Source organism: Myxozyma melibiosi (genome assembly GCF_037950935.1).
Source record: "Myxozyma melibiosi strain Phaff 52-87 chromosome Unknown BZA70scaffold_1, whole genome shotgun sequence".
Classification (NCBI taxonomy): Eukaryota; Fungi; Ascomycota; class Lipomycetes; order Lipomycetales; family Lipomycetaceae; genus Myxozyma; species Myxozyma melibiosi.
In genome coordinates this window covers 2,731,215-2,752,732 of record NW_027042915.1, presented here as the reverse complement: position 1 = coordinate 2,752,732, position 21,518 = coordinate 2,731,215, and the positions used below count along the sequence as shown (strand labels likewise).

Below are 21,518 nucleotides of genomic sequence, written 5' to 3'. Positions count from 1 at the left end.
TCTTTGAGTAGGCGCAGTCTTGTTTCGTGGTTTGTTTGGTTGTAGAGTGAAGCTTTTCGCGGCATCTGATTAAAAAGACTTGAACGCGTCGCGTCTGTCTATATTTACTTGGAGTAAGTCGAAGTTCTATTCTTGAGAAATAGAATACGTAGATGTTTAAGATGATAATAATGTGCTATTCGTCTATACGCCAACCTGATGAAAGAATGCAAACCAACCGGAACAAAAAAAGAAACCAAAGACTACTTTTTAACAAAAAATGACAGTACACACACCCAAAACTGACTCGATAGAGTAACCCAAAAAAAAAAAAGACCAAACCAAACCTATCAAGAATCTCAGTACAGCGTCACATCAGCAAGCTTCTCCCTCATCCGCCGCAACTCGACCGCTTTTTTCTTCTCGAGGTCCTCGATCCTTATCCTCCGTTTCCGCTGCAACTCCGCCTTCGTCTTCACCGGCATCGGCGAGTTCAGCACGATTTTCTCGCGCGCGGCCGCCGCGGCAGCAGCGTCGACCGAGCTCTTGCGGAACGGCGGGTTGTCTGCCGGCGGCGTGAGGAATTTCTGCTCGTTGGCGTTGCAGCGCGTCCAATCGCTCGGGTAGCACGCGTCCTTTAATTCTTTCCAGCTGAACAGGTCCGCGAAGCCGAAGCTCTCCCACACGCGCAGGATCGGGCGCTCGACGAGCGTGATCCAGGTCTGGATTATGGGCGTGCGCGAAAAGTACGCGTACAGCCACCACCATTTGTAGTCGTATGCCACGACGACCGAGGTGTCGACTACGATCCGCGGCGAGACGGCGCCGTTGGAGGAAAGCCGGTAGCTGTTGATCAGGCTGAGCGGGAGCAGCGTGCATTCCGAAATGATGCAGGACTGCGGCGGTTGCGGGAACCGCAGCGGCACGGCGGCGGACGACGTGTCGTCGACTGGGGCGAGATATCGCTTCGCGCCGGGGGTAGGGCGCGGGATGTACTCGCGCGGCGGGGACATGAACGCGCCAGAGTGCATGGCGACGATGCCGTTCCAGCACGTGCCGACCTCGACGACGCCGCCTCGCGAGACCATCGTTCGGTCGCGCGGGTCGCTGAAGTACGGGTACAGCCCGTTGACGCTGTTTCCGCAGCGGTCGCGCAGCGCCCACTGGTCGTAGAGCGTGGATGCCTCCATGTCCATGCCGCAGGCCATCACCGCCGGTGTCTCGGGAGTCGAGAGCGGGTCGACTGAGGTCGAGGGGTCCTCGATCGCGGCGAGGAGTTTGAGCACGTCTGTGTGGTGGTAAATCACGTCGTTGATAAAGATAATGCGCTCGATGCGCCGGCCGAGGGCGGTACCCGACAGCTCGCGCAGGGGCTCGAGGGCTGTGTTGCGCACTTCGGTCATGTACTCGATGCGGTGCGGGGTGTCGATCCAGGGGTTTTTGTGCGGGAGCGGGTGGATTGCGGTGGTGATGTTGAGCGAGTGCGGGATGTTGCGGTACGAGAGGTAGCGCGTCAGGTGGAGTAATTGCGAGGCTGTGTTGTCGCGAGAGTCGTTCTCAGTGAACGAGAGGTAGACCTAGATAATATTAGCAATTGTTCGAAGTCTGTAAAGAGGGGGATATGTGAAGCAATAGTACATTTTTCTCTCCAAGCACATCGATAAGCCGAAGCATCTCCGCCGTCCACAGCGGCATGATCTTCTCCGTATTGTAAAAGTTCGCCGCGATGAAATACGCCTCGCCAGGCTGCTCGCTATCTACGCCAGCCACGTACGGCAGCGACGACGCGTCGCCACCTGGGAACGGGCTCGCGAGACCGAGCGTGTAGACGACCAAAATGTACGCGATGCTGAGATTGAGCAACAGCACATTGCGCAGCGTGAAGCGGTCAAACAGACCTGTTCCGTTCTGCGACGATCCGCGACGTGAGCGGCCGCGCGCGGGCGAGGAGGACGGGGAGGAGGAGACAGGGAGATAGTATTTCGGCGACTCTGTGAGCGCTTGGTTTTCGAGCGCGGCTTTTTCAAAGAAGTAGGCGGCGTCGGTGGACTCGTTTGAGTCGGACGAGAGGCGTCTGGTGGGGTATTCGAGGCCGGGTCTTGGCGGTCGTAGACGCTTTACTGCGGTGGATATGAGTCTGATGGGGAGGTAGATGAAGACGAAGGCGGCGAAGGCGGAGAGAGTGAGGGAGTTGTGGGTGAGGATGAGGAAGTGGAGTCTGAAGAGGAGGGTAGGCAGGAGCCAGAACAGGAGGGCGAGGCGGTAGTGAGAGATAAAGGAGTATATCGGCCACTGAGACAGCGAGTTGAGATCTATTGAGAATGACATGGCGGATGTGGATACCAAGAGAGCAAGAAGAAGCGAGCGGGGAGCGATCGCAGTGAGCTCGCCACGACGATGGGGAGTATGAGGAGGATAGAACGGGTGAAAGAGGAGGAGAGAGGGAAATGACAGAGAGAGGCTGTGAAGTCATCGGCGTCGAAGGTTGGGTATGTGAGCTAGCGATTGCCGCGGCCGAAGAAGAGCAAGAGAGATGAGAGGCTCACATTTCAGCTCCTCGGCCCGTCCCCCACATACCCTCTCTCTCTCTTCATCAGTTCCTACTACACTCTACGTCTCCCAAGATCACTTCTTGTTTGTTCTCTTCTCCTCCCCGGTGACCAACGCGATCAACAGCATCGGCAGTCCACATGCGGCGTGACAGCGCAATCTGAAAGCGGCGCAGAGGGGTTTCTCCTCAGGGCCACCACAAAACGAAGCGGACTGTGCGTGCGGCGCGAGCGGAACACGCGTCTCATATTTAGTTTGCATTCGTCGGCGAACATAGCCCGCATTCTTCCTAATATTAGCCGTTTGCCCTCGAAAGGCTTCGTGGCTGCGTCTGCTTCCTCGGAGAGAAGGGTGGATTCGGGCCAGGGAGACAGACCAGAGCAGAAGCGCGGATGGGGTTCGGCAGACGGCTCGTACGAACCAAGGCACCGTTGTGCAGAGGAGACAATGGCATTATGCTTGGGCGTGACATATTTTATTCTGTGAAACACCTGGCCGCCGGTTGGTCGGCTCAGTGCGGCGCGGCGTAGTAGAGTTGTGGCATAACCGTCATATGTTGCTGTTTCTCTTCATCAACTGCCTACACAAACGCAGCTTATGAAGGGCTTTGCAAGAAGTACTAAGTACAGGCACAGACGTAGAATAACACAGCTTTATTATATGATATATGTATGTTCCGCCGCCCACCCAAACAATTAAGCAAGGGCCAACAACGCACCCAAGGGTCGTGAATATTCAGCATCCTGGAGCGACAGAACCGACTAATTCTTCTAAATAGCAAAGAAAAAGTTTTAAATTTCTCTGAGGCAAAGCCTGGAGCACGCAGAGCCGCACATTAGGCGGCATGAATGACCGTGGTGTTGTATTTATCAGTACATTCCGTGACTCTAAAAGGCGCCTGTGGTAAAAAGACATTGAAGAGAAAAAGAGGAGAGGAAGAGGTGAGCGGAGGTGCAGATATGGGGGCAGGGCGAGGGTAGGGGTTGGAGGGAGTGTAGGGTTATGGAATTAGGGTTGGTATCGCGGAGCAGTTGGTGGTGGTTGTGGTATTGTGCCTGGACGGTAGTGTCGAGCGCGTGCTGATGCGCGGATGTGGTCGAGGAGAGGTATCGGTGGTGTGGAATTGAGATACCCGACTCGACGTACTAGATAAAGAGCGGAAGCTGCCGAGGTGGGCAGAGGCAGAGGCAGAGGCCGAGGCAGTTGAGTGGCAGTGGCAGTGGGCTAGCAGCAGGAGCTAGTAGTAGTGATTGTTTAGCAGCAAAGTTTGGTAGATTAGTATGGGATAGCAAAGGTCGATATTCTGTGATCACAGCAGGTTCAACTACAGACTCGGGCTCAAGTAGGAGCAGAGAAGAGCAGGCAGAGCAGAGATGGCTGTTTACCGCTTTCTTAGTCCCGAATCTCGGCTTGCGAATATATTATCCGAAGCGGCGGCTCCAGTATTAAAAGAAAAGATTTGCGTATGCATCTCCAAGGCTAATTAAAGTAAAGAAGGCCTGTCAACCGCAGCGCTGCTAATAATTCTATTTCGAAGCCACAGCATATCTGCGCTTTACTGCCACTGAGGATTGCCAACTGGATGCAGCAGCAGGAAACTGTAAATCGGGCGCAATTAAATGGTAATCTAACCGCGCACGTGGCTGTAAATAACATGATCCGCATTCGGAGATGAGGAAGAGTGACCTATCTCATGATTGATGAACGCGAGTATTAGCAGAGCGCGAGAGCGTTGACAAGGGCGATGCTGCACAGGGGGCAGGTGGAATGACAATCCGCCGCAGAAAGCTTTGCAAAGAGACCCTAATAAATCTGCCAGCAGCCAAACAGATGCTAAGCAGCTCGAAATTAAAACATCGCCAGCCAAAAGAAGAAAGGACAGGATGGATATGGAAGAGGAGGCTCGTGAAGGCGACCGGCATCCGTGCCCTCTGATATCTCTTCCTCACGAGCTCTTTTCTTTCTCTCTTTGTCCCCTTTCCTTCTCGTTGCCTCTGCTTGTTTCTAGACCGCTTCGATGGTTAATAAGAGTGCTCGAAGGGCGGTAATCCGCGAGCCGTTGACCTGGACGAAGCTTGTCGCCAACGACAACAACAACAAAAGGAGCAACAGCCTTTGTTTCCGTCGCAGCTGCTGATTTATTTCGTCAGAAGCTTTGGTCGTACCCAGCTCATGAGTACGCTGGCCACCCGCCACGACTCATACGTCAAACTCTTCCTCGGCTTTGCTTTTTCTGCCTGCTGTTGTCAGCCGGTCTTCATCGGGTCTCTGTCCGCCCTTCCCCGACCGAGCGTCTTGGGCGTCTTTTCGCTTTTGCCTGCTCTATTCCGCCATACACTCAACAGCAATGCAAGAACTGCAGCATTAGCTCAACACAAACGCGCGCAGGCAGACGCAGGCAGACTCCAGCCCACGCCTGCGCTCTCATGTCGGGACTAGCCCACTATCAGCATTAGCGCAAACCTTCCTCCGCTCGACATGAAACTAACTTGCAGGCAACCCAAACCCAATAACAGCCAAACCTAATCCGCCTCTCTTCTGCTCATTCGATTCCCTCCTCCTCCCTCGCGCGTCTTTCCGCCGCCACCGGCAAATTGTCCGCCATATCCGCCCCCACCTCTCTGTTGGATCAGAATGAGCCTTTTTGTTCGATGTGAATATTCTCCTGCCTCAGTTCGCCGTTTGTGTTGTAAAAAGGGAGCCTGAAGCGAGCTCCGCTCCCCCGGTGCTGGTTTTTCCGGCGCGGCCGCTCTCTGTTCTGCGGCGGTTGACTAATCGATTTGCCAATCCGTCTTCTAATCCGCTCGTGTTGCCTTTCTTCCAACACGAATCCGACGTAGGATCTCCTTCGCGCCAAGCCTATCCCGGGAACCAAGAATCGCGAACCTAGCTTATACTCTTGTGACGAGACCTCGGAGGCAGACCGAGAAGAAGGTCAGGCGGAGGGGTGGAGCCGAAGCAGGCAGAGAGGTGCGAGTCGAGGGCATCCGCAAAGGGCAGGAACAGCCGTTAAGGTTGAATTTCAAACAAGTCGGCTGTGCTACGCGGACAGTTTGGCCACGCGACAAACCCACGTTATCGCTGGTGCTTTGTATTTATCCGCCGCTGCTGCTTCCAAAGGTGTGGGACCGCGGCGAGCAAAGACGAGAGGTGGGCGAATGGTCTCAGAATAACTTCAGGGCAGGGCAGGGCAGGGTGGAAGAGGGGAAGAGCTGCAACCTTAACGTCCCTCGGTCGATGTCGATGAGCAGAGGAGGATGGTTGACCAGTATTTCTGGGCTCACTAGTGACTGACCTGCTCAGCCCTGATTCAATGAATAGAGACTACGTAGACTTCTTGCTCGCCACTGCTAAGTCCCTGCTCTTCAGTGACATGTGAGATCAGTTGATACGCAACTCACAGCGGTACGCCGATAACCCAACGTCTTCATCGTCTCATAATAACCTTTCTCGTGTCTCCATTCACACCCTCCTTGCTCTGTCTTGTCGCAGAGATAAGTCAGCAACCGAAATGTCATGCGCATAGACATAATCCCATGTTCCCAAACTATCGTCTCCAGCACTCTTGCCCTCCTGCGCTGCCACACCTCCGCCGCATGGCTAGTTCCGCAGGCCTGGAATCAGGAGCGCGCGCTGCACGCTTGGTGTTGTTGGGGGTGCGTCCACCAAGCCTTTTGATCATCAAGTGGCGAGATAAACGGCTGAATGTACGGTAAGTTCCGGGGGATCTACTGACTGTCTCTGCTCATGAATAATGGATTCATTGTGTGCTGATGGCGTAGAATCTCCTTATGATCTCCTTTCTCTTTTCTAATTCATCGCGATTTTTGCGAATCCCAAAATCAAAATATCGTAGCTCAATTTCATTTACCAATATTTCCAAAATTCTCCTATACTTCGAGATCATTAGTACACAGCGATGTAAATCAAGGCGGTCAACCTACAGTGGCGATCCGCTGCTAGCTCCATTCCCTCGCGCCGGGGGCGCGCAGCCACGTGGCGAGTTAAGTACTTTTTATAGAAAATTGCGCGGATGTTCTGTCTTTCGAGCTAATCAATATCTTGGTAGTCCAGCTAGCTGCACACTTGTTTTAGAATAAATAAATTATGAAAATTATCAGTCATTCTAGAAGAGGCGCAAGTCGATAAGAGGTCGGTTGGAGGTCTGCTCTTAGTGCACGTGTTTGCGTCTTCCTGATCCCTTACAACGGCTGCACGACTGTTGCTCAAACCCCCGCGTAGAGACGAATCAGCAATCCAGTCATCTGACGAACCAACGACCGAAAGCAAAACAAGGCCGGCGGTCACCCTCTGCTCTGCCGAGGCTCTGAGAACGAACTAGAGAGGGGGAGCGCGGAAAAAGCCACAGCACAAGCCAACACCGGAGGGGTTGCGCGCAGCGGAAAAACGTAATTGCGCGCGCACGCCCGTCTTCTCGTCTGCACGAACGAAAAAATCGAACAGCCTTCCTCTCGACCAACGCACTGCGAGCACGCGTGCAGGGGCCAATTATGCCTGAATTGACCTTTTTTTTGCTGTTGCTTTTTTACGTTTACTTTTTTTGTGTGTGTCTTGCCTTGCTGAGCATCGCGGATCCCCCGGATTTCGCGGGTGAGGTTGATGGCGGCCCGGGAAAATGCGACGCGGGTGATAGCCACACACCTGCTCGGTTTGCTTCGCCTCCGGATGGTTTTTCTCACCCACGTTGTCTTGAATGCGTGATCCGCCACTTCTACTTGGTTGATCGTTGTCGTTATGACTTGCGTCGGGTGTGAAATGTAGAGAGCAGATTGATTGGAGGCCTGCTGACTTGCAATCGCGGATCGGCTGGCATGAGACTGTTCATTCTCATTGTGATGACAGTACGATTTATCCGCACTACCGCGCGTCTCTGTTTAGTAAATAAACACCACATTTGGCAAATATTAAACAATGGATTAAATCCTGGAGTACAAGTAAAAATCAGTAACGCCGGAGTCGTCATCGCTTTTGATCCGAGAAGTTATCGATCTCGTCCACCTGAACCTCGGGACACCCGCGTCCTTCCACCCCAGAAACGCTCTTGTCTCTGTCGAATGTCGACTTAAGTAGATTTACCTCAGTCCTGACCTCTTCCCAAAAAAACACTAGCTAAAAGCGCCTCTCCCGCACGCCACACCTGGAGTTTTTCCCTCGCGATTTTTTTTTTCGCTGGCTCGTCACGCGACTGACAGGTGTAGCCAGAGTAGGAAAGGCAAAACTACTTCCGCGCTGGCGCTGTCCGCCAAAAACCGAGATGCATATGCAGCAATCAACAGACTAAGAATGCAAGCAGACTAGTAAACATATCATTTTTATTTTTTATAACCTTTCTTGACATTTTTCCTAATATCAATTGTCGATCTTGTCGTCTGATTCCGCAGCAGAACCGGAGACTGCCGAACAGAATCCCGCCGCACGAGCAAAGAGCAAAGAAAAATCCCCGAGTCCGGAGAAAACGAGGACGGGCGCGAGGCGATAATACGCCACTGACGTCACGGGAACGAATTTTTCTTGCCTGCTGGTGTCTGCTATTCTGATTTTTATCCTCTCGCTCGATCGCTTGTTTGTTGATTTATTGCAGAGGATTGAATCTTTTGATTTTCTGGGTATTTTTTTGTATGTTGGCAGTTGTCAATGATCTGATTGCACGATATAGATAAAGAAACTCTGACTAAGCACGGAGAGGGAGATCAGGAGAATAAAGACGGGAAAATTTTTCTCTTCAAAGAGAGCTGGTCGTGAAATTAATTGTAAGCTTTCTCGGCTGCGGCCGGGATGGAAGCAAGTGACGCCCTCGATCTGGAGTACCGCAGTCGCTTTTGTCCTTCTGATCCTTCTTTTTTCTGGTATCTTCGAACGGTTATGAATAATCGTGCTTGATCGATTTGAAGCAGAGAATCGAAACAATTACTGCGCGCAGGAGGTATGAACAAAGAAATCAAAGAGACGAAGAGAAAGCCACATCGAGACCACGTGAACCTCTAAACCCAATCCTCGCAGCCCTCACCTTTCTTTCGTCAGCCCACCATCTCCTGTCCTCATCGTGCTCACCCATCTCTAAAAAAACTAAACAAACCAAATGCATGCGTGGCTTGCGCAGCTCAGGACGTGTACGTACCCTCCTGCGTCCTGTGTCGAGCGCTCCTGCTTTCGCACTCTTTTCGATTCCTGCGCTCCTGATGAACATGACAATTGGATCAAAAACATGATGAAGTCATTGTGCTTTTCTAGAAACATATTCGCTTTACTCGGTATTTTTGATGAAATCTATCTGAACTGCTGCTGCAGGCAGACGTAATCCCGCATTATAAAAAAAAAATCCTGAACCCTGCCGGCGTCATACTACATTATAGCCGCTATAATCAAAACTAACTCATTCTAGAATACGGGAAATGAAAAAAAAAAAACCACGCGAAAAGAGGACACCGCGGTAAAAACGGAACACGGAAGACAAACAGCGCGGAAAAAAAAAAACTGGCAGAGAAAACTTGGACAGAAGTCACCCGAGCCGCTGGGACTTCTGGGCAACAAAGGGCAACTGCGCGGCGGCGCGGCGGCCACGGACGGCGGCGGCGGAGGGCACGCTTTGTTTTATTGTTCGCTGGCTGATCTACACGTTTTATTTTCGCGGGTATGATTGTAGCGCGTGGCTTCGATTGAGTGACTGAGAATGGTTTTGTTTTCTGCTTATTTTGGATTTCTTGATTCTTGAGCTGCGTGTGCATGCGTGCAGGAAGATCTACTTTGACGCGTGCCCAAAACGTCAACTTGCTCCGCTCCCTTCGTCTGTAGATTCCTAGCCACGAAAGCGACAATCAAAAGTTGATAAAAATAATACCTCTGTAAAAACTTCAGCCGCAATATAAATCTCAGAAGTCAGCAGAGAAAGCGCGCGTACATGCATGATGATGCAACGATCTCTCGGTCTGGCTGACGCGCGCGGTAGCAGGGATTGAAGATCAAGCGCCGACTACGCGCAACGTTGAAGGAAGAGTCTTTTGAATTGGTACTGCCAACTTATGCAATCTACTAAGATGGTATATGATGTGCTAGGCTTTGTGTGAATATCGAGTTCGTGCAAATGTACTTGCTCAAAAGGATCCGAGATCATCTCAGTCTTTCGGTGGCCGGCGTTTGTTAAACTACATCCGACGATCCTGATCAAGTAAATCAAGTCAACCGCCCATCATAATCCGCCAGTCACGCCCAAGACACCTAGAATGCACGTCGTCGTCATTGCAGTCGATAACGCGAAAGACACGAGACCAGATCAAAGACTCGGCTAAGCAAGAGGGCAGACAAGAGAAGCAGCTGGCATGCGGCGCTTTTCCAGCTTTGCGGAATCGCCGTGCAAGTCGTTCTATTCTCCTGATCTATTATTATAGATGTCTGTCTAATCTTTAATTGTTTGGCTTCTGTCAATCAGGCTAAAAAATTATTTGCGCTAGAAAAGATAGAGGAAAAAAACGAGGGAAAGGAAGAACAGAGCCGTGCGCCAGACCAGGCACTGTCTGAGCCGCGAGCTGATCCAGCTCCCGAGCCACGGGACGGAAAAACTCTGATCCGGCCCGGGCGCGGCGACACGCAGAAGATATCCACCACCACGTCAAATCTATCGGACCACTAAATCACGCGTTCCATACGGCACCCGGCGTCTTACACATCACGACAAGAGGCTGAGGAAAGAATGGAGATGGGGGTGGAAGGTACAGAGGATGTGTGGCTTGATGGACGGTGTCGATGGGGGTTTCGCTGATGCGTGCGTACCCTTTGCGATACGCGCGCACATCGTGGACACGCTTTGATCTGCATTCTGGCAAACTAGTCTGTTTCAGCACAAGTCTAGTTCGCAGACCAGCAAGTAAAATGCTGTTTTTTCTTTACTGAGTACTCTCGTTGGCGTGTGTAGGCGGAACTTGCGACGCGGGACAGTGTCAGACTGTGCGCTCGTCGTCATCTGTTTTCATCTTTTTTGGTAATATGCTTTCTATGCAACTATAACGGATCAAACTCCATTCTATAAATAATCCAAAGCACTATTTATACATGAGCGCCTGTGACGGAGAGACGCCAGAATAGAAACAACCAGCACCCCAGCGAAACGAGCGCACGTCGTCATAGCATGCCCAACGATTTCACATCTCGTCGTCACATTTCTCCATCCTTGGACAAAGTTTACTTCTCTTTTGCAGAAAAGAGAGCTTTACAAGTGTAAATTGAGTTGACTGATCACTCCATGGTAGTGGTAGGCCGTAGGCAGACGAGAGCTGAGCTCTTCCCTCCCACTTCGGCTCTGGAAAACTCAGTACAGGCAGATGACGCCGACGAAGATCACCAAAAATCGCGCTTGATTCCATCATGCCCTTCTCTTGCAGAACTTCAGAACAGAGAGAAGAGAACGGCGAAAGGCATGCGCGGGCGGTTGCCGAGATGGGAAATAGACCCTGCCAAGCTGTGCAGGGATTCGCGGCGGTTGGGGGTATAACAGATCCTGTGGTATGGTAAATTGATTTGATTCGGGAGTTATTGCTTTGATTGGGTCTCGTCAGGTGCAGTAGCTGACTGAGAGCGATCAAGATGACGCTACAGAGTCGCCGAATACACGTCCATCGTCAAACCGTTAGCAGTACGAGAGTTCCCAAAAACTGTTGTATGGAAGGCCGTTGCAAGAATGCCCGAAAAGAAGAGGTACCGGCAAAGAAGACGAGCAACACGTGCAAGATTACTCAATGACGAGAAATGAAAAGCGATCAGAGCAGTGCTCGTTCCGAAATTTGAGTGAGTGAAGGTGATAGAGTTTGTGAGTGTCGACGACGAGGGTCCCTGCAGTGAGAGAAAAGTCCGAGAAGTCAATTACCGGGCGAGAGCAAGTGCGTTGTTTCTGCAGATGAATGGAGTGTTGGAGATACTCGTACGTACAAGAGAGATGGTGAAACGAGAGCAGGCAGAGGGCTGGAGAGCGGGAGAGAGCAGACTAGTTTTTATCATCACAGTTTCAGAGCTGAAGAGTGACAGATGGCATTTCGTTTGCTATTATTTTCCGTTGAGGGAGACACAGTTGCGAGTCTAAGTACAACGCCGATCAGTCAGACTGCCGTAATGATTACAATCAAAGAGGAGAAACGTGGCGCAGGGGGATGGGACTACACTAAAGGAAAGGGGGCTCTCGCTGAACGGTAGATCGTGGAAGTCGGTAGACTTGGATCGACTAAAATTTTAGTGAAACCTCCGTGGTAGCAATTGTATTTTTATTTTTGCACTAGCACCGTCATTATCTTTTTTCCTGTCGATGAAAAGGAGACGTCTGACGTATAGATCGGCAGTCAAGCATGATTGGGCTAGCGGCGGTCTGCAGAGTGTCGCTTCCCCTCCTCCTCTGTACGTAGTGAAATATGTCTTCGGCTTAGCAGTTTAGCGTGGAGTCAGTTCACTATCTTTGTCAAAGCCTTCACCGCCGGATATCGGACGAGAGCAGAAGCCTCTGGACAGGAAACACAAAAACCGCCTAAGCGAGACGTAGGGTGTGCAGCAAGCCAGCGCGCACGCGGTCGGTCGTGGTCGTAGGTCGGTCGGCGTCCCCAGATAATTTGGGTGGCCTGTCGGCGCTTTCTGGCAGAGCACGCGCCCTTCGCGCAGTCGAGCCAGGTTTGCTCCCAACAATTTTAAGGTTATCTTGTACATTTGCTTCCAGCTATATCAACTAGAGCAGAAGCAGAGAGGAATCTGCTTTTGCTGATTTACAATATTGATCAAAATGTTGTCTTTCGGGGGTTTTCATTTTCGTTTAGGAAAGTATGGCAGATAACGTGCGAGCGCAGCGTCGCGTGCGCCGATTGAGCACAGGGCATATTCGACGCCGACGAAGATAACGAAGGCAGCGAAACAAGTCGAATGCGTGGCCCTCCCCGGTCGTCGACCTTCCCAATCCTACACCGAGCAATGAACAGGAAAAAGAAAAAAGCCAGGCGTGCTGGGTGGGAGCCAAGCAGATGGAATGTAGGTCTAGGTCAGCCAAATCACAACGACAAACGATCAGGCAACAGCAGGCAGCAGTAGCGGCAGCGGATAACTCGTCACTCAACCCTCTGTCCTCTTGTGCTCGCAGTGTGTAGTTTCGGTTCCGCTTTGCGGTGCTGTGCTCGCCGGAAGGTAAAATGGCTGTTAGTTTTACTAGTCTTCACTAGCCGTATGCAATCACAAACATCCTATTTGGTTCGTGGACTAAGTCGCGAGTTGCCGTTAAATCTCTCTTTGCTTGTCTTTCGATTCTAATTTATTGTCTAGCTTTCTAATTAATCTTATTCATGTTATTTATCACTTTTCAAGATCTCTTATTATTATTCATTTGATATCGCATTTGTTGTTATCCTACCATTCTATACGTCCAAAGGGAGAATAATTGGCTGAGCGCAGCCATGCAGGAATTACACGATGACGCTAGGCCGAAAAGCGGAATTGACGCTCTCGTTTATCGACTAGAGCGGCTGCAATTTAATTTTAGTGTTTTATATCGAGAAACCCTAGCAAAGGGACTCTACACAAAGAGCGCGAGGCAGACTAGATCAGAACACAATAGAAACAAAAAAAAAAGAAGTACGGCTGCACTAAACAGCAGGGTGGATGGCCCTCTGTACTATTGCGCACCTCTACAGACGTTGCAACGGCAGCCGCAACAGGCAGACAGGACCAGGACAGACGAGGCAAACTAGCTGCGCGAATGCAGGTGGACAAAGCATATCTCGGTGCTCAATTGAGTGTCTACTCGTATTCGATGCATGCCAGCCTGGCGCGGTTGCCAGAAGTAGTCGCCTAGAGGCAGATATAGGCTTCAGAACTCAAACCGCATAGCTAAAGCGCTAAAGCGCCAAAGCGCTAAAGCCAAGTCAGACCGGCGCAGTCCAGCCCGGCGGATCACAGCGAGAGCGGGAGCGAGGCAGGTCTAGGGCCAGCGCAAACCCTTGCTGCAAATGGCAAAGGGCAAAAAAGTAAAAGCTCTGGTTGCAGTAGTAGGTCGTTAAGCCCGATTTCTTGCATGATGCGTGCATGACGTGCGCGATAGGGGCTGCAACGGCTGCGAGCGAGGAGAGAGCTAGAGAGACAGTGGCAGAGATAGAGATAGAGCAGAGCGCAGAGGACGAGGAGGGCGCGGAACAGGAGCGAGGAACTGTGCTTCTCGCGTCGCATGTATGAAGCATTATCGTGGGCGTCCTGCACGTTGTATGCAGGATTTTCAAGATTACCGCCTGGCTGATATTAATGTATTACCGCCTGGCTGATATTAAGAGGTTATCGTCCTACTTTCCTCGCTCTTCCCTCTCTGGTTTATTCTTTTCCTTTATTTCGCTCAACGGTATCTGCCTGCTCTTTTCTTTCTTTTCTTTGTAACCCGTTTCTTTTTTTCCTCGCTGTTTCACTTTGTTATTGTTTTGCTTTCTGCTCCCGCGCACGCGCACTCGCAAGCCAAACAAACACGCCCGCTCACACTCACACGGACTCACACGCTCGTCGCACGATCTGCAGCAGGCGATCGCTTGTCGGGATATCCGGATTCGGAATCTTGGATACACCTCGCTGACTGTGCGGTGTGCCACTCACCAGACCCTGCGCGTTGCTTCTAGTGTTTACCGTAGAATGCGTCATAATACACCGACGCGCTCGCTCGCCATCTAGGCGAGTTCAGAGAAGAGCGCGGCGTGGCTCGGGGATATAGTTGATCGGAAACCCCGGCTGGACGTTAAACTACCATCACATCGACAAGACAAATGAATATAAAATTATATAACGGACTAAAACCTAGGACGCGATGAGCAAAAGGAGAGTGATAGAAAATAATTAGAAAATCAGGCAAACTAACTAAACGGAATCCCAAAGCTCAGGGCAGAAAAAAGAACAAGCGCGCTCCGACCCCGTATGCACATCGGCCAGACAGAAAAGGGACAATGTCTCAAATGTACCGCAGGTTTGAATAATCACCGCGGAGCAGGCTGTTTCAAGTGGTTTTTGTTCTGGTTGAAGAGAAGGACGCGGTGAATTCCGTAGCGCGCTCGGGAAGAGGGGAACCTGCGCAGGTGAACCCAACCAGAGCAGTTAGGTTTGCTAATTAGATGGACCACTATATAAACCAAATGGCACAGTTAGGACACACCCTCGGGTGAGCAGGTAGGGAGGTGAGTGAGTGAGTCTGTATAGATTGACAGACTATATCAAAAGTAGTTTTTAATAAATTGCCTTCTATCTACTATGGCGTATCTATTAATCGTCTGAACTCGACAGAAGGTTAGCTTATTAAATCATCGATATTGCATCCTTCCCGAGGGCCCGTCGTCCGACTTGATCGCGCTCGCGGCAGTCGCACTTCGTAGAATATACAGACATTCTGTCTGTCTTTCTACTTGCAGAATGCGGCAGTGTATCAAGGAAAAAACAAGTTGCTGGGTGAGTCGTCTGCGCGATGTACGTCACCGGTCGCCGGAGATTAGCAGGACATCGCGATGAAGACATGCCGGCGAGTGACAGACGCGAGACCGCGGGCTATGGAAAAACTGACAGGCCTCAAAGCCCGGAGGTAGTCATGGCCCTCCGTCAGCACTGCCCGGCTCTGGATCGGATTCGATCGGATTCGATGCGAGCGGGCAGCCAAGCTACTTGGTTGTTCTTATTTTTGTTTGCGGCAAAGTTTGACTTTAGGTAGAATATAGAGACAGTTAGGATACTACGTCGTAAGAGGGATCTGAGGACCAAGAAGCAAACAGACACTGGCCGGTTTTGCCAGCGCGCGTCCCGCGCGTCCCGCTCGGCCCGAGGTTGAGAGCAGGAGTAGTTAGCGACCCTATAACCAAACTCACTTTGCGCGCGCGCGTGCGCTTTAGGCCCCTCGCGAGGTGCCGAGAGAAGCGAGAGCGAACCCGGAACCGGAGGAGAGCGGGTAAACACGAGAGGGTTGTCGAGAAGCAGACGAGGAGCGCGACATCGCGGAAGGCCGCCGCGTCGGACAGGTGCGCGGTGCGGTGTGCAGTGCGCAGGGAGCGAGGGCGGCGAGCAAATTCGGAAAACCTCGGATGTCGACCGCGAATTGCCAAGGACGTGTTTTCGTGTTTCTGTGTTTCTGAGTCTGATTCTCGACTGTGTCTGCGGGTGAAGAAGGATCGAGCACCAACGGCGAAGAAAAAAAACCCGCCGGTGGGAGGTGGCAGGACCTTGGACGCTACACGACTAATTGCTGACATAACCGTGCAGCTGCAGTGTGCTGATCGTCGTTTGCGCGCGATGTCGCACGCTCGAGTCGAGTCGCCGTACCTCTCGCTGAGGTACGCCGGGCGCATGACAAGTGAGCTAAGGTTTGGCAGTGGCGGTGCGATGTTGTGGCTGCAGCTTGGGCCTGGGGCTGAGCGATCAGGCAGAAAAACTCGAGGCGCGTGCCCCGGACTCTGGCTTTGCTTTTTGGCGTGTTCTCAGTTCAATCGAACTTATACCGCTCCCTCTGCTCTTCTTCCTCCTCTGCTCCCTCTGCTTCTTTCTTTCCTTTGTTTCCCCTCCTCTGTCTCTTTTCCTCGCCTCCTTCGCTCCCTCCCCGTCCGCCGCAGTCCTCCCGCCCTCCTCCCGTCTGCCTTCGCCATGGCTCGATTCCCAGCAGGCGCTTTCCCCGGGCACCCTGCCACCAGCCGTGGGCTCCTCGCGCGAGCCTTCTCAGACGACGTTTTGGACTCGACCGTCGGTCTCTCAAACACCTCCGCGCCATCCTCCGCCGCCACCTCCACCCTGACCACGACCTCCTCTCGACGCACCTCTGCCTCGCGCCGGCCATCGCTCGCATCCTCCCGCTCTGCGCCTGAAGTGCCCGGCGCTCCTCTCACCGCAGCGCAGGCTGCCGCGGCCGCCACCGCGGGCGTTATCGCGATCAAGAATGCTGCGGGCAAGTTTCAGTGCCAGCTCTGCTCGAGCTCGTATCTACATGCGAAGCATCTCAAGCGACATATGCTACGACGTAAGCGTCTTTCTGTGTTTTAAAATGGGCTCGTTGGAGAAAGATCATGAGACTAACGCTATAGCAGACACCGGCGACCGACCGTACAAGTGCACTTTTTGCACCGATTGCTTCTGCCGCAGTGATATTCTCAAGCGACATTTGGACAAGTGCAAGAACCGACATGGCGCTCGAGGTCCGAGCCGTACGTCTGCGAGCTCGGCAGCCGGCAAAGCCAGCAGCAGTCGGGCGACCGCCACCGCTCAGTCGTCGACGTCAGCCCCTACGAGCAACAGCAACCGAAGCAATAGCAACAGCAACAGCAGTACGAGCGGAAGCACTTTTAGCAGCAACAGCCAACGGGCGAATTCGTCGGGAAGTGTAAGCAGCGTCAGCAGTTCAACGGCGACGGCGATGTTTGCTGCCGGATCACCATCAGCGCCTTCGACGCCGGCGACACCGCTGACGCCGGTTGCGTTCTACCCGATCAAGAGCGATATGAGGACTGATGATTCGCAGGATAATTTGGCGTCGTCGTACTTTGACGATCGGCATTTGTTGATCGGGGGCGGTCCTGAGGGACAACTGCTGTCGGAGAACAATATGTACTTTGATCTCGCCTCGCATAATTTGATGCAACAACAGCAGCAGCAGCAGCAGCAGCAGCAGCAGCAACCTCAACATCAGCAACATCAGCAACAGCAGCATGCGCAAGCGATGGTGATGCAGGACCAGGCGTTTGAATATGCGGGATTTATGACGCCTTACTATGATGATGGAAGCATGCACTCGGCGTCGATGTCGAATGCGAGCTCGCCGGGTTCGATATCGCCAATGTCTGTGCCGAATCATCTGCCGACGCAGTTCCAGGAGGCGAGCAGCTCGCAGAACTCGTTTTTCAGTATGGCACCGCAGCAGCCTAATCCGCACTTTTACGATTTGCATGAGCATCAGAGCACATTGCAACGCCGGTCGTTTTCCGAGCAGCAGCAGCAACAGCAGCAGCAGCAGCAACAACAACAACAACAACAACAACAACACTTACAACAGCAACAACAATTACAACAGCAACTGAAGCAACAAGCATACCAACTACAGCATCACGTATTCCAGGCGGCGCACGATGTGAGTCAAGGTCAACAGCAGACAACACAGGGCGAGTCGAATATCTACGAATGGGATTACGATGAGCCTCATTCAGCAGCGGTGGCGGCGTTTAACCAGCTGCAGCATCCTTCGTCACTCTCACCACCGTCGACGGCGCAGTTTGTTGGGAACGATCTTTTGCTGCTGCAGGGGATCCATCCGGTGCTGAATTAGTGCTAGCAGTGCTGATCGGTGTTGATTCATTGCTAAAACAAGGAGAGGAGAAAAGAGAAAAGGAAGAGAAGGGAAAAGAAAGAAAAAGAGGAGAGAAAAAGTTTTCTCTATGGCGGGTGTACAAAGAACAAGATTTGATTTGGGACATTTTTATTTATTGGCAGGGATTATTTATATTTATTTATTATGTTATTGGATTAGTCGACGGCGCGTTCGATTCGGTTAAGAGCAGAAATGTGAAACTGAGAGAGTGAGCGGCTCAGGTACTCTGGTAATTATTTATGTATTAATTGTTTGATGTTTGTGGCGCGATTCCTGATGATTTGTTTGATTTGTATAACTAGTCTTTCGGTGTTTTGAGCGCGTTTGCTTGTTTTGAGCTGTATATATGTTGTGTATTTTGGTGTTATCGACGAAAAGTGTAATATATTAATACGATCATGTATTTTCTATATCTTAGAAGAGAGAGATGGAGAGAGAGCAGAAGAGAAGAGCAGAGCAGAGCAGAGCAGAAGAGAAGAGAAGAGAAAGAAAGAAGAAAAAGGCGATAGCGAAAAGCGAAAGTGCGAGAAGAACCAAAACAGCGGATCAGAGCCGTTGCCGCAAATCGCGCACATGTGAGCAGAGACAAGAAGGAAAGAAGAGGAAGATTACAGTTCGAGGCTAGTAACTGTTGATTAGTTGGTGGATGTAGTTTTAGTTGAGTAGCGGTTAGTGATTGATTGCTAGCGATTAGTGAAGATGATCGAGTATGGCTGATCGAGCAGGATTAGTGTTAGAAAAGGAGACTAGGAGGGTGTGTAGGTTTACTAGCTCTGCTTTTAGCTGGCGATTTGATTTCATTCTTGCTTCGTGTGCTGGTGTTTGTCTGGTTTGCTTTGCTGTGTTATTATCTTCTTTTCTCTGAATGGTTATCATCTAGATTGACTGATCAAGTATCAGTAAAGCGAATGAACAACAACAACATCAAACAAGCAGAAAGAAAAGCGAGGGAATCACCACAGCCGAGAATCGAGAAGGGTGGCTCCAAACGCCCGGGAACACAAGATTTCATTTCTCTGCCCTTCCTCTTCTTATCCCCTCGCTGCTCTGCTCTCATATCCTGCTTTGCTCTCATATTCAGTCTTTTCAAGTGGCATCTTCCAGCATCTACTGTATGAACTGTGCTTACTGCTTCTTCCTTGCTGAAAACAGCTTGTTCATATTCAGTCTAGAACTCAGGGCGACACCCGCCGATCACGACCATTCAAACCAAATCTACTCTGCGCTCACCCCGCCCGCTCGACTGCCCCGCCTGACCAGCAAACACCCAACTCCAGCAACAATAACCACCACATCGTAGACCCTCATATCCAACAATCAATAGCAATAACATAAATCATCGTAAAAATTCCAACAGCTCTCAGCGCTAGCCTCGATCGATTCGAAATCTGCCGACGTCACCACGCGTTCGAGCGCGCGCTCGCTCGCTCGCGTCCAACTCCTCCGCTCGAGCTCTCTGCCCCGCACTCGTCCGTCCCACGTCCTTGATCCTTTATTACCTACCCTCTCCTCTCCTCTCCTCTCCCTCCACGGCTATGAGCTGAATGCGTGCTGCCTACTGAGAGCGATGGCCACTCTCGTCCGCTCATGCCCACGCTCAAAGCTCTCCCCGCAGAACCCGGACGGTGCCGCCTCTGAGCACACGCCGCCGTCGCCGCTCCGCATCTCCTCCCCCGCACTTCCTCTCCCTCTCGCGCTCGCCCACCCACCGCCGGCGTCTCCAACCCTGTCCTTTTCTTCATCCTCCGCTCTTGCAAATGTAGAATCCTCGAGCCCGGCCGAGTCAGACGACATCGACACCCTCGTGCTCCCGCCGTCGATCTGCGACTCCCCCGCCGAACTCGCCCTCCCGCTCTCGCTCTCGCACTCGATCTCCCCTTCCTCCCACAACACCAACAACAGCAGCATGATGATACACCGCCATTCCGCTCCCGCCTCGCTGCGCATGCTCGACAGCCGCGGCGGAAGCGCCCTGCTCACGCCGTACCTCTCGTCGACGGCCTCGCCCGTCGCAAGACAGACGCCGTACCAGCACTACTTTTGCGACAACCTCTATCAGAAATTATGGGCCCTGCGCAGCAGCGACTCGGGCCACCGATCATCTTACGGCGACCAGTACACCACCGCGCCCGCATCCTCTTCTTCCCCCCGCAAACTCTCCTCCTGCTCATACACCTCCGCCTCCTCGTCCTCGTCATCGCCATCGTCCGCGTGCGACGACCACATACCCCTCCCGCCGCCATGCCAGTCCCGCGCGCTCTGGGCAGCCAGCCGCCGGCGCACCGCGAGTCAGCCCGAATCCGCCGCCGTGCCGCCGCGCGCGTGGGCGTTCTTTGGGCGGCAGCCGGGGGGCGAGATGGCGAATATCGATGCCGCGATGCAGACTGGGTTTGAGCAGACCGAGAGCCGGGGCGGGCGCCAGAGTCGGCTAAGGTCTGTGTAGGTCTCCTCATCAGATGTGCGGTCTGTTGAGTAAAGTATTTGGGATCGGCTGGTTTTACTAAGCTTGTTAATTGCTTCTTTTTTGTTCCCGGAGTTGCGGTTTGGTCTTATAATCATCAAATACATGGCGCTTGCTTTCTCCTCTTCCATTCCACTTACAAGATCTCAAATCTCAAGAACTCATCAAAGTAGATATATTTAACAAAAACCAGACTGTTTATTATTTAACAACAACAAAGCACATACTCAAAGCCAAGCCGAGAGCTTACGACGAGCCGTACTTTGCAATCAAGCTCTCCGCCAGCGCGATGTACTCCTTCTCTGCCTCCTCGGTCGATTTGCCCTTCAGCTTGTCCCACGCGTTCCACTTGTACTTGCCCTACACACAAAATCAACCAGTTAGAGAAGAACTCTAGAATAAGAAGGAAGGAAGGAGGAAAGAGGGATGTACCTTGAGGTCAAAGACACCGGGCTTGGGGGTATCGTTGTCACCGACGGTAGCTTGCTTGAACAAACCGTAGAGCTGGTGATGCGTAATCCGCACGTCAGTAGCTGGACAGCAATAGCAAAGTCAGAAAGTAGAAAAAGGCAGGCATACCGAAAGAAGCTCGTCGTCGGTGGGCTTCGAGGGAAGTTTCTGCACAGCGTCGGCCTGTGATTAATCAATTTGTGTTAGCTGTCTGAGATCTGCAATTGAACCTCGACCTTTGACAAATCAATGCTATTCAAATAGCACAGAAAATAGCCTGAAAGAGACTTCTGACTGATTCGAGAGATCAATCGTCGCTGCGTCATTGAATCAATCAAAGCAGCGATCGCGCATCGCTTTCTCTACATCCTCTCTCTCTCTCTGCAACCCACAATTTATAAACACAAATCAGATACACATACAGCAGCTTGGAATTCAGCAGAAGGCATGGTTGTATGTATATATTCTCAGCGAAAAAGATAGGTCGATCGAAAGCGCGGTGAGAGAGATCTATCAAGCGGATCAGGAGGTTGGTTATATTATATAGAGACCGGTTGGGGAGGGGGAGAGACTAGTTTAGAGTTTGCGGGTTTGTTGATTGAGTTGTACGTTGGCTGGATTGCTTCTGCGTTGTGGTGATGTGAGTGTGTTTCGAGTAGTAGTTTACTATGGAAACAGATACTAGGGCATATATAATGATAGCAGTTCTTTTGGAAGAGAAATAGCTCAGGA

General features: G+C 51.8%; 4 protein-coding genes across 4 annotated transcripts; 2 read left to right on the top strand and 2 right to left on the bottom strand.

The window, feature by feature from the left end:
* Nucleotide 1: 1 nt before the first annotated feature.
* BZA70DRAFT_35386 (glycosyltransferase family 69 protein) lies at nucleotides 2-2,565 on the bottom strand. The gene is made up of 2 exons (XM_064915055.1): nucleotides 1,618-2,565; nucleotides 2-1,556 (listed from the first exon to the last, which is right to left on the bottom strand). The coding sequence occupies exons 1-2, from the start codon at nucleotides 2,305-2,307 to the stop codon at nucleotides 339-341; spliced, it is 1,908 nt and encodes a 635-aa protein (XP_064771167.1). The 5' UTR covers nucleotides 2,308-2,565; the 3' UTR covers nucleotides 2-338.
* A 12,964-nt stretch (nucleotides 2,566-15,529) lies between these two features.
* Nucleotides 15,530-17,659, top strand: BZA70DRAFT_36861 (uncharacterized protein). Its single transcript, XM_064915059.1, has 3 exons — nucleotides 15,530-16,534; nucleotides 16,602-17,169; nucleotides 17,525-17,659. The coding sequence occupies exons 1-3, from the start codon at nucleotides 15,817-15,819 to the stop codon at nucleotides 17,586-17,588; spliced, it is 1,350 nt and encodes a 449-aa protein (XP_064771166.1). The 5' UTR covers nucleotides 15,530-15,816; the 3' UTR covers nucleotides 17,589-17,659.
* A 1,751-nt stretch (nucleotides 17,660-19,410) lies between these two features.
* Nucleotides 19,411-20,790, top strand: BZA70DRAFT_272989 (uncharacterized protein). The gene has a single exon (XM_064911763.1). The coding sequence runs from the start codon at nucleotides 19,443-19,445 to the stop codon at nucleotides 20,316-20,318; it is 876 nt and encodes a 291-aa protein (XP_064771165.1). The 5' UTR covers nucleotides 19,411-19,442; the 3' UTR covers nucleotides 20,319-20,790.
* On the bottom strand, nucleotides 20,583-21,235 carry BZA70DRAFT_287453 (acyl-CoA-binding protein; the record flags this gene model as incomplete). The annotated part of the gene is made up of 4 exons (XM_064913955.1): nucleotides 20,583-20,696; nucleotides 20,769-20,840; nucleotides 20,916-20,969; nucleotides 21,209-21,235. The coding sequence occupies 4 exons, from the start codon at nucleotides 21,233-21,235 to the stop codon at nucleotides 20,583-20,585; spliced, it is 267 nt and encodes an 88-aa protein (XP_064771164.1).
* Between the last annotated feature and the right edge of the window lie 283 nt (nucleotides 21,236-21,518).